This window comes from Aspergillus pseudotamarii (assembly GCF_009193445.1).
Source record: "Aspergillus pseudotamarii strain CBS 117625 unplaced genomic scaffold BDV38scaffold_13, whole genome shotgun sequence".
Classification (NCBI taxonomy): Eukaryota; Fungi; Ascomycota; class Eurotiomycetes; order Eurotiales; family Aspergillaceae; genus Aspergillus; species Aspergillus pseudotamarii.
In genome coordinates this window covers 624119-640421 of record NW_022475027.1, presented here as the reverse complement: position 1 = coordinate 640421, position 16303 = coordinate 624119, and the positions used below count along the sequence as shown (strand labels likewise).

The following is a 16303-nucleotide window of genomic DNA, read 5'->3' as shown; positions in this document are numbered from 1 at the left end:
TATTGTCTGATTGATTTGCTGATCCTAGCGACCCCGAATGCCCGTTTCATCTCCGATGGCGATTTGCTCAAACTGGAGATTCCACTCTGATACTTTACGAGGCGTCTGCTGGTCGTCAATTAACCGCTGATTCCACGAAAATCTTCCGTAGGTTGCCTCACCGGCTGTTTTGACATTTTGGATGACATCTGAACCCAGCACTCTCGTTTTGCTGTGGCATATGAACCAGGAAACATAGGCAAAAGGGGTTAAGACATAAGGGTTGTCCATTTCCCACGTCCACAGTGGCACCACTATCTGGTGTTGCTAGACCGTGTAGCGAAGATATAATATCTGCAGAATTTGCCTCGTATAGACCTAGGGTGATTGTCAAGCCATTATGTCGCTTGGCACACTCGTTGTTGTAAGCCATATAAGTATCCGATAAAATCCCATAAGACTGCGGTAAACAGAGCGGCATATTCCAAATTCATCGATGAATAATTGATATAGGAACGACATGCAATTGTGGGTACATGTCCACACGGTGGAATAACGATCGAACCCTCATCCGTTTCTTTGCCCTGAACGGTGTTGGCAGTCATACGACCCTTCTCGATATTCTCGACATCGCAGCTGAAAGGCTCGATATCAAGTAACAACAAATTTTTGGCGTAGGTGAAGTACCCAATAGGGCCGAATAACAATCGGATCACATTATTCAACAGATTCAGTACCAGCGAGCCGGCATCACCTCGATTGTTAACCATAGATGTAGCGTATGGCGTATTCGAACATATGGATATACTCTTCTCGGCCGTCCAGGATGCATGTGCAGGTCCAAATTACAGCGGTATGTAAATCGCTATAGGCACTGTTTCCAGCCTTATTTCTCTTCAAGGCGTGGCTGACTGGGTGGCCACTCGGCAATTCATCAGATCGTCATTTTCTCGAATGTAGATGCCGATCGAATATTCGAGTTAATTGTCAGTAACGGGTGAAAGTGTCAAGGGAGGACGTGAGCGAGAGGAATGTCCACATGGAGACGTTAACTGGCTCTTTAGTGACTGCTGGATGGCTTGGGTGTCTTGCTTGAACATTACAGATAAGCTCACATGGTCCGTCAGGAGGCTTACGCCTGCTATACGGTCTTTCTCCACAGGCCTATCCAATACTAAAATGTGGGCTTTATCACTCGAAGGCCTATCAGAGTATTTGAGGACTGGTTATTGTTGTCGGCACAGGGCTTGCAGCTTAGGATTAGAAGATATAACTAAGCCCAGCTGTACTAAAAAGGGGGTTCACAACAGAATTAGGCCGTATAAGATGGGGTTATATTCTGAAAAGGAGATATGAAGAAGTAGGCCGAGACGGGAATACAGAAGGGGCTGTGAAGGGAAAGGTCTTCACGGCATGATATCTTTTCCAATTATGGTAGTTGTAAAATGTTAAAAATGGTGTAGTAGTCATGGTTCTATAAAGATCTACACAATTACGAGATTAGAAGCACTTGGCAGACATTTTGACATGAATAGCTAATACTAAAATCATGCCATTCGACCTTACAACGGTTATTGACTAAATTCACACAGACCCAAACCCTGGGACATTGCAATTAAACCTGTTCAGCTACAGTATCTAGCTGACCATGTCAGAATATCCTACTCAATGGAAAGCACAATACGACCTTCGCCCTGATGGAGGTTTAAAATAACTATTGCTGAGACGATAGTATTCAGATACGAATCTACAGTAAAGGAGGTGAGCTCTTCTAAACCAACACCATGATAGTAATTACATACTATATGCCGCTCAGCTAATCCGTAGGGCGCAGATTTTAATCAAGCGCTTCAACTTATGTCTCACTATTGACGGCAAGCTAATTTCCGGGCGGCACCTGTTGGGGCATGGCGGTCCTTAGCAACTCTACAATTGGATGATCTTCTTGATTAAGCCGTGATTTTCGTATTTTATGCCGTGTCTGGACAATACTTGTCGGGGAATGTCTCTGTTTACCGTTGATGGAGTCCAGAGTGGATCCTAAAACAAAAATCACCGAGACAGGACTCCACCCAATTGCATCTTGAACATTTATATAGACCCTGGGTCGTGAAGTCAGGACACCAATATCATTCTTTTCCTTCAAGCCTTTCTTTTGTTTGTCTGTATTTTTATTCGCATCGTCTGGTAACAATGCGCCCCTTCTACGCTGTCGTCCCCCTTGCCCTGGCGCTGCGCGCCGCCGCTCTCTACGAAGACTGGCACTTCGGAAACATGTTTGCCGTTGGACCTACCACAAACAACGCCCAAATCACCAAGGCTACCTATTCACTTGTGCCTCCTGCAATCCCTTGTGGTACTACCCAGGAGAAGCAGAACGATGCCCCCTGGTTGTCCATCTGGGTCGGTATCTCTGCCTCGATGTCGGATCAGACCGCGGATTTGTTCCAGCCTTTGTTGAACTGGTCGCCAGACCAGGAGTCCCAGTACGTTGACTTCATGCCATGATTATAAAAGTCAGCGTGAGATGGGACAAGTCGCTAATTTATGTCAGGGGCTGTCCGGCTACGGCCCAGGAGTGGTGTGTCGCTACCAGCACTTATCACCTGTGTAAGTTATTGCAATTATATGAATTTCAGACCTGCACTAATACATGTGCTCAATAGCCGGACAGGTGCAACAGCCATATATCACTGTCCCCAACGGCTCGCATCTTGACTTTACTAGTAAGTTTCAAACCCCATCTCAAGAAACAGTCAGAGGATTAACTATGCCAGTTACTGTCGATGACAAGAAGATCACTCAGCAGGTCTCCATTGAAGGAAAGCAGGTGTCTGAACAATCTGACGGTATGCCCCCTGAATCAATCAGCACCGTATACAATGGTCAGCACTAACCTAGTATCACTAAAGACAAATCTATCAATCCTACCTTCCTCTACTCCAGCAACGAATGCTACCTCGGCACTTGTGGTACGGTCGCTGGTTACAGCTGGGACAAGCTCACCATCCATCTCAGTGAGGCCGATCCCAACTTCGGCCATACCCTGAACCTAATGAACGCTACGTCGAGCGGCTTCACGACATCCGATCAGGGTAAGACTTGGTACACTGAGTCGATCAAGATCAATGAGGATTATTTCTATTCCAATGGATCTCAGAAGGAGTGCTCTGCTTAGGTCGATCTAGTGTGGGGCGAGGGATGGAGAATGGGGAGATAAAATTCCAACCATTCAGGTAGTGGTCAGCTTTGGCAGGGAGTCTAGATATATAAGTTCTCTCTATAATATAGAGCTTGTTCGGGTTACACCTCGTGTGTCTGGAAAGCGGGCACAGGAAATCATATAATTATGATGTTCTGGGTAAGTTAGATCTATTCATCATATCTATGTACTACTTAGGGTTCGCCATAGCATTAGACATCTCTCACAAACCTGGCAGTGGCCACAGCATGCCGGCTCCATTGCAAAACCCAACTAAGCTTCGACGCCGTAGACCTCCACCTAAGAACACTTGCTGCTACTCGCACAGCGATTAGCATAGCTCAACCCATGCCCAAACTTAAACACCGGATTCCTCGTGTCAAATGGCACATCCTCCATCTGCGCTTCCACGGCCTCCATTGACCTGGGCAAATCAAATGGCAGCTTTCCCTCAGGCGCGCTTACACCAAAGACCACATCCAAGAAAGCATTGCTATCGCTGCCGTAACTCGCAAACACAGCTTTAGCCTGCTCAATGATCTCGGGAATAACTGCGGGGCGATCCATAACAATATCCACAACTGTGGGTACAGTTGAGTATATCTTAGCCTGGCGAGCTTTCTCAGTGTCATTGAATGCGAGTGAACCGGCATGCATGTTTGCCTCAAATCCCCCTGGACGAGGTTCGTAGGGTGCATTATATCGCAGAAGAGCATAGTCAGCTTCTTCAGGACTATCGACGACGGTGTAGTTCCATGATTCCATGAAGGTGGCGTTGAAGCCCTCAATATAGAACTTTGTACTCTGTTCAATCTTCTTCAAGGGGACAATGTCCTCGCTGTTGCTGAGGAGAGTATACGACCTCCGCTGGGCCTCTCTGCCCAGACGGACAAAGTAGTCATTGCCAACAATTCGGCCAGCAGCTTCGGCGTCAACGAAAGGATTGTCAAAAAGGCCAAGAACGAACTTTTCTCTGAGAAGCCGGCGAACAGAGACATCAATTCGATCCTCAGATATGATACCTTCTTGGACAAGTTGAACAACCAGTTCCGGGCGCTCCTCGCCTCCAAACTGGTCACAGCCGGCGTCCAAGATCATTGCAGCTCTCTCAAGCTCGCTAAGATTCTCAACACCCCAAGCTCGCGCAGGCATGTACTGTCCCGCGATATAACCATCCGTAATAAGACCCCAGTCCGTCAACACGATACCCTCAAATCCGAGCTCATTGCGCAATAGCTCGGTCACAATCTGCTTGTTGAATGAGAAAGCGACTGGGTCGTACTCAGTGCCAATGGGCCGGGAATAGTACGGCATGATCTCGGTTGCACCGGCAGCGATCGCCGCTTTGAAAGGCTTCAGGTGTTCTTCAAGATTGTTGCCCGGGTACGTTTGGTTTTTCCCGTAAGTGAAGTGAGAGTCTTCGCCATTTTCCACGGGCCCTCCTCCAGGGAAATGCTTAGTAACCGTTTTCACGGACTGAGGGCCAAGTTTATCACCCTGGAAGCCCTTGATATACTCAACGAGCAGCTCACTAGTAAGGGTACTGTTTTCACCCCAGGTGTTACTAATACGAGCCCATCGTGGCTCCGTCGACAGATCCACTTGAGGGTGCAATGCCGCGCGAATTCCAACAGCAATATATTCCTCCTTTGCGACCTCGGCGAACTTTCTCACGACGTAAGGGTCACGAAGTGCAGCAAGGCCAATTGATTCCGGCCATTGGGAGAACACTCCCGCCTCAAATCCGGTACCTACGTTTTCCGTGAAGGAATGTCGAGGATCGGTCGAGATGGTGACCGGAATACCTAGTCGGGTCTGTAATGCTAGCTCTTGTATGCTATTGATAAATTCAGCTGTCTCTGTGGCGTTGGTGATATCGCTCGCCAGGTTAAAATGTGTTATATGCTTGTCGGTGATAGTGCTGCTAGTGCTGTTATGGGCGTTGTCGCCTGTTCCTTCATCGTCAAGAGGACCGTCAAACAATCTGTTGTGGAATAGTTGGCCAGCTTTCTCCTCGACTGTCATGCGGGATAGGAGGTCCTCGACACGCTCGTCGATACAATATGACGCGTCCTTGTAGATAGGAACACTGTCATTGCGTCGCGATAGGGAATGGCTTCTAGGTACGTAGCCCTTGGTGGATAGGGCTATGCAGCCTGAAGCCAGAGCTGCCAGGCTCGTCACTGCACAGTCAATCCGCATTGTAGATACAGTATGAAAACGATGAACCCTGGTATCGATGGCCTATGCCCCAGCAGTCCATACGTCCGTCAAGGAGGGATACTGGTCCATTAAATATAGAGGCCTTGGCAAATAAAGACACCCCCGCAACTAGCTTCAAATACTTCGCTTTCACCATATCTACTCATGGCTCATGACCTACTCAGCCAAGACTACGGCAGATCCTATCGGCATTGCAGGCAATCTGTATAAGGAGAATACTACCCTTGTTCTGCCAGAGCCCAAGACCCTAAACAAGTGAAGGTACTAGTCTCGGGACCACCCCGAGGATACCCCGTTAGATGGTAACAGGGCAAGTGACATACCACTACGGCTTCTTGCAACTGATCACTATTATCTTCATACCATTACACTATTTTAATGCCATATAGGCTCACTGCTATACGGAAAGATCACAGGAAATCCCGGAGGATTCCACACCCTGGAGACAATTACGTCAATTATTGTGCGAAGGATTTGAATGTAGCATCTTGCGGGGACCCCGCATAAGTGATCAACCTCTCCACATACAACATGATGTGGAGCCGACTTGGCTTTGTGGGGATATTACGTGACATGCATGGGAGTCTCTCGTAATGGCACCATATCACTGGCACAGAGCGGGATTAGATGTTACCCTACGTGTGGGCAAACTGTTGATGTTTGATGGCGTCGCCGAGATATAGCATGTTGGCATTGATACAGTAACAGACACAAGATATATTAATATTCTAAGCTACAACCATTCCAATGGAATACAGTATCGGAACTAGTATGATTATTGATACCAATATTGCTTGGTACCATCAGCCATCATGTAGCCGCGATAGTACATACATATCTTATGTCCAGCCCAATAAAGCAGTCACGGCCATTGTAAACCACTCCAAAGACAATTAGGATTAGGCAGCACTAGCCTTTTCCTGCAGCCCCACGGTTCTATCTCGCTCCATATCCCCATCGGCATGAACGAAACCCCGTTTCCGTCTTGCACAATTCCTGCATGATATTGAATCTCTCGTGTACTATCGAACATCCTCACAAGGAACTCGCTAACCCGACTTCAACCATGATTATGGGGAGCAATGAGCCCTTGCAACCAAGATGGGCATCAGGATGTTTTGCACCTTGTGCAAGGTAGTGAGCTGCTCAAAAGATAGGTGCTGCCCCGTCCATCGCCAGCATATCTGTAACTATGTTTATGAAGCAGGCAGGCCGAAGCCTGACAGTTAAGCCACGATCCTCTGTCTATCCTCCCCATAATGATTCAATGCCCACTAGGTACCGCCAATTGTATTGAGAACACGGATTGACTTGCATGCTTCGCTGGTCGATTTGAGAGGCGCAACCCATGTGCGAGCTGTAACCGTGAGCGAGGTTGACTCGGGGTCCCACTCATGGACGCCGGCATTATCGGTCGACATCATAAACAGAGCAACAGGAAGGGGCAGACGGAACCGAACTGGACCTAACTCTGCTTCCAAGCGACTGCGACAATTAGCAGCCGTTGGCAAGAAATACAGCATATGCTAACTCACAAAGTCTAGGCCAAAACGTGATACTTTCGCTAGGTTCTACACGATTAGTTGGCTCCAGCACTCAACACAGGATCTCATTCATCCAAAAATGTCTCTAACTATTGTTATTTTCGCTGAACAGAGGCCCTGCGTCAAGGTATAAGATACGACTCACGAGACTACGGCAAACCATATCACCGCTATACCTCCAGTTTTAATTCCCCGTGACGTTTGTGGCCATAGCAAAGAAGCACTCCCTTAGGCTGAGGTTGATGGGGTTTTCTAGTGAGAGAGTCCCATGCTGAATGGCTGGGGGAACGTGAACGCTTCGTTCGCTTCAGGAATATGGTCTCTTGGTAGGTACAAGCGCGGCCGTGCAATGTCAAGCACTTTCTGGTAAAGAAGCGCAGAAGCCAAGCGGTCACCACATGTGCTTTTCAATAAGCTTGTTCAAGATTTAGAAGATGTCGGCAAACTCCACGTGTTTGTGCCCACTCCGCTTTCTACGACCGATTTGCCCCGCGAGCTTAGTATTAGTTTGAATATTTTGGACGCCACTGCAAAACACCAGTCTCTGAACTGCTCTGACTTCGAAACATATCCAAAGAACCTCAGAATCCGATCAACACTATTCCAAAGTGCTGATCCACATAGACCATCATCCGGGCTATCAATAAGTCCTTGCCCTATATAAACCCACCAAGCCCTGATCCGTGGTATAGATACTTTTTAAGGGTCGTCACTAGGGATGCACAGCCAGGAATGCGGCCGACATATCCCTTGACAGTAGCCAGTGAACAGATTATTTATATAATCTGTGGAGCCTGCCTGGGTTTCAACTGCGAATATAAGTTCATCCAGCTTCGTTGGTGGTTTGCCAAGTAGCACTTAAGGTAGACCTCATTCCAGGGGTTATGTACCATACTACCTATCCTATGCTAACGTTAGCCACCCATATTGGTACTATGTGACATCACACCCATCTACTAACCAAAGAAATGGCGCTCATTCTTTGGCCTCATATTATCCAGGCTAGTGGTGTAAGAGGTCTTGATCTCACCAACAAAGCGTACCTCCATATGCGAGCGTGAGACAGAAATGGGTACGACCTTCTCATTTTACTGTAGTATCAGTGTATTGACACTGTGGAGAACCCCAAATGTCATGCTAACCCCATGTGCCTGCGAGACAGGTGCAATTGCTGAAAGACATTGGCAAATAGGAGCCCAGTTTGGCCAGTCTCATTGGCAACATTGTACCATTCACGTGGTGGCATCTGGAATATGCTTAGCCCAACCGCCTCGCTGCTAGTCATACCCTCCTAAGCAAATAGGTCATTCTTTAGCTACCTATTACAGCTACCTAGTATATTACTAGTTATTAAAGAAATTGCGTTAAATAACACAAGCTCTATAGACACACTAAATCAATCTAATATTTGCCATCAGCACGGTAGGCCAGTTCTTCTTATTTATCTCAGGCTATTCTTTAAGTTTAGTCACAGAAAGTAAACTCTTGGATGAAAGGTCCAGTACCAATGGTTATACTTCCATCCTTGCCTTCCTATGGCATCATTCTGTTGTAATTGAATAAAACTCCACCTCTCTGTAGGTTCTCCATTTCATCTCAATCTTTCACTCGTGAAAGAGGTCCTTACAGAGTCAGTATGTCGCGAAGCATTACGATTCAAGGACATGAGTTCAAACTCTTGGAAATCATATCACTCAAGAAATCGGAGGACCTTTATGATATGAGTGAAGTTCACAACGCCGAACGTGTATCTGACGGAAGACCAGTAATCGTCAAGCTGCGCTATCAGTAGGAAACTCTGTATCCCATTCACTTGTTTATCTGTTTCGAGCAAGGCTAATAGAGTTCCAACGTCTCACATAGGCTTTCTTCTCACCCTAGAGAAGTCCCCTCAGACGTCCCCATCATTATTGAGGACGGTAAGAGGGACTTTCGCTCGGAATGTCGTTCGCTGCAGGACAACCAAATGTTAGGCGTTCCTGTTTACCTTGGGCATCAGGAGCTTATACAAAGGGACGAACATTTCCGGTATCTTCCCGAAGGGTATATGAATGCACTAGCCATGGACAAGGTGCCGGGTGAACCGGTCACCTATTTGAGACTCACTGCGACAGAAGCAGACCTCATCAAGAAACAACTAGCCCGGATATTTGAGTGAGTTACTATGTGTCCTCGCCCATGGAGATCACATTGCTAACCTTTGGTATTTATGGTTTTAGCAAGATGCGTCGCAAGGCGTATGATGTAGGCTCTCCGAACACTGAACATGTCTTCTTCGACCGGGAGACTCAGCAGACGTATGCCTCTATTGCTGCATTATTTACTGCCGTTACAGATGAACTAATATTAGATTAGATACTTCATAGGTATGTCCGGCGTGGGGAAGGATGACTACGTAGGCCTCGATCCAATCGTGAAGACCTCTAAGAAAGTCACGATGTTCTGCGTTGACTCTTTTGTCATTCGCCGGTAATCATTCAATCCAAGACATGCATGGCGCCAGACCGGGACACGATGTTGAAGCAATGATTAGCAAGCAAGTTAGCTCAGATAGCAATGGAATTTTGTTTTTTGACTCTGAACATGATCTTTATGCTGGTGGATGCATCAGAGAACCGAGATATTCCCTGGCTCAGAATCGGCCGTCGTAATGAGATGCCGAGACAACGGCTTTGTGATAGATCCAAGTATGTATGCCAGGAGCAACTCATTGTCATAGAAAGTACCCCGAAATCAAACATTAAAGGATATAAGCATCATATCCCTACACTAAACGTATTTCTAGGGCTCACAGTCAGGGGTACCATTGGCCATGGGATGGACTCTCAGTGGCTCGGAGAAGATTGGCAAGTGGGGCAAGTCGTCACTAAGGAATAGAGACCCACAGGCCATTCACCTCCGAGCCAATCGACACCTTGACCTGTTTCAAGGATTGAGTATATGCCTCAGGCCATCCTGCATAGGTAAGCGCACATGGCATATCAGCCCTATGCAGCTGGGACCACAGTGGCTAAAACGCCATGATATTGTCGCGATTGTGATTCTCTTAATGGGTCTTGTGTATGTATGCCCTTCAGAATAGCAATATGGCTAGTAGTTTTCATAGCTAACGAAACCCTAGTCCTGTCAAGCCCACCAATCATTTGGATTTGGCCCCCGGATCTAGATCGATAACGAACCCACAGACCTGATAAAGACTTTTATATAGAGTTGCCAACAATACTAAAGCTCGGGCATATTGGGACGTTGTGGGTCTACGTCCATTCAACTCCGAACTCTGCTTAAAATGATCTATATCATCTCCGAGTGAGCATGAACCAGTATAAATATGATGCTGCTCCCCTGACAGACAACATGCCTTTGGCTTGAGTCCAGGGATAAGCAACACACTGTCACAAAACCTCGCTTGTTTCCTCGCCTTCTTCATTATGGTGTATCGTAATACGTTATCTCTAATGTTGGCCACCACTTTGGCCAACGCAGCTGCCATTATTCCACGTGGAACGACGACATCCTTGCCCACACCATCCTCAATAGTAGTTCCAAATGACCCTATAGTCCGCCCTTGCATCGCCCCTGGTGTCGTGTGTTTGAAACAGCATGCCGCTAATCTCCCATATCCCTTCCACCGTGCTGCTCCCGACGGCAGAGACATCCCGACCTATGGCGACACTGAAGTACCCGCGGATGCCTCCTGGCAAAATGTATCAACGGCCGACTTCATTGTTTTTGACGAGTCCCGTGCAGCAGAGGTCCTAGGAGACTCTCCCAGCGTGGAGTTTGTTTTCTCCGTGGACGCTAACCACATACACGAGTCCCCTGTTTTCGTCCCAACCCAGAACCGAATCTACTTCTCAGAGCTCTCAACAAACCTCCCCCAATTTACCATCGACCTCAATCAAGATCCTCCCTCTCTCTCGTACTTCACCGCCGACCCACCCATCTACATCCCCAACGGAGGCTTCTATCACAACAACACCGTCTACTTCTCCGTGGCAGGAAGTAACACCTCTATCCCCGGTCTAGGTGAACAACGACCCGGTATCGTCACCTTAGATCCAGCAACTAACAAATCCACAACACTCCTAAACAACTACTATGGCTTGACCTTCACCGACTGCGACGACCTCATTGTCGATCCGGAAACCGGCTTCATCTGGTTCACCGCCCCTTATTACTCCTGGTGGTTGGAGCTCGCCGATATACCCCCGCAGACCAAGTCAGGAACATATCGATTCGACCCAGCCACGGGGTCGACGGTCATCGCAAATGACGACATGTTCTCACCCAACGGAATCGCACTCAGCCCAGACCGTCGATACATGTACATCAGCGACTCAGCAGCCTCTGGACTCTCGGCGCCCATCTCACCCGACGTTCCCAGTCCCGGCGGCGCAGGAATCTTATACAATGTTACTGGCACCCGCGCAATTTACAAGTTCGATCTCGTTGACAACGGTCGCGCAATCATCAACAAGAGGCCTATCTACTATGATGCCCTTGGTTCTGTTCCGGATGGACTCAAAGTTGCGCGCAATGGGTACGTTGTTACGGCGACTGGGAACGGATTGAACGTGATGGATGAATATGGAGATATGATTGTGCGTGTGCAGACGAATTTCACGGTTAATAATTTCATCTGGTCGGATGCTAATGAGTATCGGGAGGTGTGGATGATTGGTATGGGTGGTGTTGCTCATTTGAAGTGGGGTCTGCAGGGTCAGGAGGCTGTCTGATCTGTTGTTTTCTCTTTTCTACATCTCTATCCCTATAAAAGTACTTCTTTTCAGTTGTATATATATTTAAGTACAGTACTAACAGATGTCCCTGAAATAGAATATATACTCACTTGCACACCGGGCGAATAATTAAAAGACTTGTCTCTATCATTGGAATCTCATCTCACCACCTCTTTTGAAACAGATCGAGGTCATGACAGTCATTTGGACAAGATTAGGGAATTACATCCAAGGTTGTAGAGAGGTGCAGTGATCCAACATGCTACACATTCTGGTGATTCATGTCGTGTTAAATCTCAGACTAAAATTTACCTAGTGCCAAGGCTTCTAGGCAGGCCTCTTCAGGCTCTCACCTCAAATGCCCCAGCGAATGTTGCCAGTGGGCTTTGCTACTGTGACTCACCATACCATTGCGCAGTCAATCTTGCTGAACTGACACGCAGGCAGTACCTACAACACAGACTGTTCAAGGCTCATTCAATGCCAATACTATATAAATCCAGCTAGGACAGCACACACGCCGAGAATTCCACATCTCTGCCATGTTACGATGGCTGACAGATTCGTACAACAGCACTATATCGCCTTCCTCCCGGGCCAGTTACAAGGTTAAAGGCGGTAGCATCGTCAAACAAACTCGCACCAGCCCCAGAAGCATGAGCCCATGGGCTATCATCGAAGTAAACTGCGACTTGCATTTCCTCGGATACGATTGGATTCTTGAATGGTCGCAGCGGAATGAAACCGACGATGATGTCGTAAAGGAGAGCAACGTGCCAATAGGTGTTATGACAGAGAATCGGATCGAGCAAAAGGATGCTCTCCTGGCTAGCCTTGACCTCAAAGATCTGAGGCTAGGAATTGGTGGAGAAGAGAAATATTTCAGCGAGGAGGAAATCGGTGACATAACTACCGAGAGGCGATGGGTAACGGTCAAGGCACATAGCAACATCTTCTACTATCAGAAAAGGTACAATTTTCTGAGTCAATTATGGCCCTTTGTATATGCCGAGAATAAGCTGTGGGTTGCGGCTTTGCCTGGCTCTACGAAGCCGAGCACTATAGATACCCCATTTTCTGTGATGGCGGATGAGTTTCTTGCGGTTCCCGATAAGCTGGAAGGAGAGGGGAAAGTAACTACCGTCGAAGCTGCAAAGCTCTTCAGGATGGGCGACTATCCTCTTCGGCCGGGCTCCCCTAATCTCGAGAACAAGCGTATCGTGTCAGAGGTTTCCCAATTGCGCGCTAGGGGTTGCTCAGTATGCACCAGTTGAGGCGGTCTGTTTATCGATTTCCATAATAATCAAATCTTGCACGATATCCAAGCTGTGGAGCCTCGCAAGTTTGTGAATTTTACTACTACCTCTTGTCTTCTGTGGCTATACCTCATGATATTTACCGAGTAGTGGCATAAGGAAACTAAAAATGAATAGCTTTGTATTGCTGACAATGACGGCAGAGCCCTACTAAAACTCCCACAATTTGAGATGATCGTCCCGAATATCTCGAATGTGCACGAGCGCTTAAATTAGTCTACAACATCTGGTGGAAGTAGCACCACATAGTCCAAAGGAGCAGGCTCAATGCCGTCGGGCACTCCGATAATCTTCAACTGGTCACCGTTCTCAATTTCCACGTCCCGAAACGTGATCCGGGTAGCGGAATGGCCGTCAATATAGATGGAAGGCGTATGCCCCAGAGTATTCTCGCTGTTTCCCTCCCATCGTCCCACGAGGCGGTCATTAATATAGACTGTCCATTCAGATTTCCCACCATACATGTCATAGTAGTTGACACCGAGGTCATAGGTCCCCGAGGGGAATTCGAGTCGTGTCTGGGCTGTGCCGGTGGTGGAATTTGAGGTTGTAACAACCGCTTTATAATTAGACGCTGTCTCGAAAGGACTCACTGTGTACGGCTCGTAGCCATCCAAGGTCATAGACTCAGCCTCCACGCGCCATGGATGATGACCCACTCGTTCCTTTTCATCTGAAATTCCCGACATGTTCCAGTAAAAGTTGTTGATGGCATCCCGCCATACAAGAGAATGCCCAGCCTGGTAGATTAAGCGAGACAGTACGTCATTGTAGCGTTGCTGGTCGATACGACCTTTGAGAGATTCCCACTGGGATAGGAAGCGATGGGCGGTCACTGCACCGTCGTAGTGTGCGTCATAAAAGTGTTGGATGACGGTTTTCCCAGAGTGGAGACGGTGCGTATACGGAACGTGGTGGAACCACAGCAGCAGATCATCCGGCGTGCTGTCAAGGTCCTCATACACCTGTGCAATTTCGGCTGGATATTGGCCGGCATTCCCTGTGCCATTTTTCACGGTGCGATCCATGCCAATCGTGTCGTGATCCGCGCGGGTCCATTGTCCCCAACCATTATTATCCTGCGACGCGGGGTTGGGCCCGTAGTGCGTGTAGAGAATATCGGTCAACGTCTGAATGCCCAAGTTTCCTGTGTAATTTTCATAGGCGGGCCACGAAGCCATCGACATGTCAGTGAGAGTATCCAACACAGTTTGATCACGTCCAAAGGTAAGGCGAATCCAGTCCTGCAGGATGCCTTGCGAATCGTCCGTAGGACTCCACGCCAGGCGGCCATAAGCATACAAATTAGACATTGCAAGATGGCTCCCTAACCATGTTGTGTTCGTGCCAACGTTAACCACCGCTGCCCATCCGCCTAGTTGGCGATCGAACCGTTGCCCCGACACTATGTCGCGAACAACTGACGGTTGATGGTCGACGCGGAGGTCAAAATCTAAAAGCTCTTTCCATAGTGGAGATAGATAGACTAGGTGATCCTGTTGGCCGAGATATTCTTGGGTGACTTGTAGTTCGATCGCGACGTTGGTTTGGTAGAGATTGGCGAACAGAGGAGACACCGGCTCACGGACTTGGAAATCAATGGGTCCATATTTTATCTGCAGGATCACGTTCTCCTCAAACTGGCCATCTAGCTCCTTGAAAAAGTCCACTTGTGCATTTGCCCTGTCATTTGTCCAGATCGATTCGTTAATATGATGGTCGTATACAAAAGTGCGAAACATAAGGATCCCGCCGTGCGGCTGTAGGGCTTTGGCAAAAACGTTGGCTCCCTCAGCTAGTGTGCGATTGTATGTATCAGGGCCAGGCTGTCCTTCAGAGCTGGCTTTCACCAGATATCCTGCCATGTCTGGCACCCGATCATACAGGCTGTCGGTGATGTTGGCCCACCAGGAAATGACGGATGGATCAAGTGGGTCGTAAGTCCCTAGCCCACCTAAGGTATCTGGAGAAGCAAAGTTGAGAGAGATGCCGATCTGGATGCCATATGGCCGGAAAACATTTGCAATGCGAGCTAGGCCATCCATGTTCTGGGATGTCAAGAGCGTTGCATTGGCATTGACATTGTTCACTACAATACCATTGATTCGGATGGACGCTAGAAGGCGAGCATACTGTTTGACACGGGATAGATCCTCAACAATGTGGCCATCTTCGAAGAATATGGATGGCCCAGCATACCCACGCTCGATGCTCCCATCCATATTATCCCACTGGTTCACCCATCGGACCGGTGCATGCGCACTGGTGGAATAATCGACGTGAGAGAAGTTGCCCTGCGCCAGGAGTGAGAGATACTCAAAAGCTCCGTACAGCGCACCCCTTTCATTTTCTCCCAGGATCTGAACAGTATCGCCATAAGCCCGCAGCCAAAAGCCATCAATGCCAAGGACAGGGACTTCGGAGCTTTCATTGCAGGCTTGGCGGTATTGTTCGAGGGTAGCGACCAGAATCGACGATCGCGAGCCACAGCTGGAACGCTTGATAGACAATTGCTTGCCAACAATGTTCTCCAATCCAGTTTGCAGCTCCTGACTAGCAGTACCTATGGGGCCTGAGTCGGTGCCATTCAACGTAACAATGCTCGACGGTAATGCCCGCTGGCAGCGTTTGTCGCAGTGCACAGGAGCATATCGTAGCCATCCATCGAAGCCGTTCTCTGCTATCGTAATTGCTACGAGACACAGTAGTACGGTCAACAATGACCAACGCATGATGTTAGTATTCTAGGGTTTGCTCTTCCCATAGAGCAATCAAGGTGATTTAAATACCGAGATCTGCATCTTCTTCAATTCCCGGTACTGATCCCCACGCTAACAATACCCATGAATTCAGGCTATATTAATCCGGGGTAAATGTGGGGGTCATTGACAGACCACCATAATGCACCCCTACCTCCACCCTAAAGTAACTTGGCAAGCAGACGGGGAAACGTCATTGCGGGGAAATCGCCATAAATCAGACATGGTTTTAGCCGGAAAGTTGGGCGGTCTTCGGTGATGCATGAGTGGTCGGAATAGAATTTCGCCGACATTCGGACTGGTTATCCCGGCCTCCAACCCAATGTCGCTGAAATGCCTAAGTGGAAAAATAAAATTTAGAGTATGCCCGGTGGAAGAAAAAACAGTACTGATTAGGAAGAACTGATGCTGTCCCAAAGAGGGTTCCATACTGTGTACAGACACGGGACGCGCTAATACCAAACAGGATATTCGGGATGCTGACGGGAGATCATGTGACCCATTGTTTCCCTTTCGGTCTGTTTCTTCCTTCACCTCCAAT

General features: G+C 48.0%; 7 protein-coding genes across 7 annotated transcripts; 4 read left to right on the top strand and 3 right to left on the bottom strand.

The window, feature by feature from the left end:
• Positions 1–24: 24 nt before the first annotated feature.
• Positions 25–749, bottom strand: BDV38DRAFT_280607 (uncharacterized protein; the record flags this gene model as incomplete). The annotated part of the gene is made up of 2 exons (XM_032059349.1): positions 25–306; positions 396–749. 2 exons carry the CDS (start codon positions 747–749, stop codon positions 25–27), a joined length of 636 nt encoding a protein of 211 aa, XP_031916206.1.
• Positions 750–2172: 1423 nt separating this feature from the next.
• BDV38DRAFT_269504 (uncharacterized protein) lies at positions 2173–3157 on the top strand (the record flags this gene model as incomplete). Its single annotated transcript, XM_032056978.1, has 4 exons — positions 2173–2465; positions 2534–2589; positions 2757–2828; positions 2892–3157. The coding sequence occupies 4 exons, from the start codon at positions 2173–2175 to the stop codon at positions 3155–3157; spliced, it is 687 nt and encodes a 228-aa protein (XP_031916205.1).
• A 324-nt stretch (positions 3158–3481) lies between these two features.
• On the bottom strand, positions 3482–5383 carry BDV38DRAFT_269503 (putative beta-glucosidase C; the record flags this gene model as incomplete). Its single annotated transcript, XM_032056977.1, has 1 exon — positions 3482–5383. The coding sequence occupies one exon, from the start codon at positions 5381–5383 to the stop codon at positions 3482–3484; it is 1902 nt and encodes a 633-aa protein (XP_031916204.1).
• A 3201-nt stretch (positions 5384–8584) lies between these two features.
• BDV38DRAFT_280604 (uncharacterized protein) lies at positions 8585–9421 on the top strand (the record flags this gene model as incomplete). Its single annotated transcript, XM_032059348.1, has 4 exons — positions 8585–8736; positions 8812–9102; positions 9168–9245; positions 9304–9421. 4 exons carry the CDS (start codon positions 8585–8587, stop codon positions 9419–9421), a joined length of 639 nt encoding a protein of 212 aa, XP_031916203.1.
• A 955-nt stretch (positions 9422–10376) lies between these two features.
• On the top strand, positions 10377–11684 carry BDV38DRAFT_290856 (SMP-30/gluconolactonase/LRE family protein; the record flags this gene model as incomplete). The annotated part of the gene is made up of 1 exon (XM_032061587.1): positions 10377–11684. One exon carries the CDS (start codon positions 10377–10379, stop codon positions 11682–11684), a length of 1308 nt encoding a protein of 435 aa, XP_031916202.1.
• A 408-nt stretch (positions 11685–12092) lies between these two features.
• On the top strand, positions 12093–13140 carry BDV38DRAFT_241061 (uncharacterized protein). The gene has a single exon (XM_032053983.1). The coding sequence runs from the start codon at positions 12230–12232 to the stop codon at positions 12959–12961; it is 732 nt and encodes a 243-aa protein (XP_031916201.1). The 5' UTR covers positions 12093–12229; the 3' UTR covers positions 12962–13140.
• Positions 13141–13215: 75 nt separating this feature from the next.
• On the bottom strand, positions 13216–16049 carry aguA (alpha-glucuronidase; the record flags this gene model as incomplete). Its single annotated transcript, XM_032061586.1, has 1 exon — positions 13216–16049. The coding sequence occupies exon 1, from the start codon at positions 15733–15735 to the stop codon at positions 13216–13218; it is 2520 nt and encodes an 839-aa protein (XP_031916200.1). The 5' UTR covers positions 15736–16049.
• Between the last annotated feature and the right edge of the window lie 254 nt (positions 16050–16303).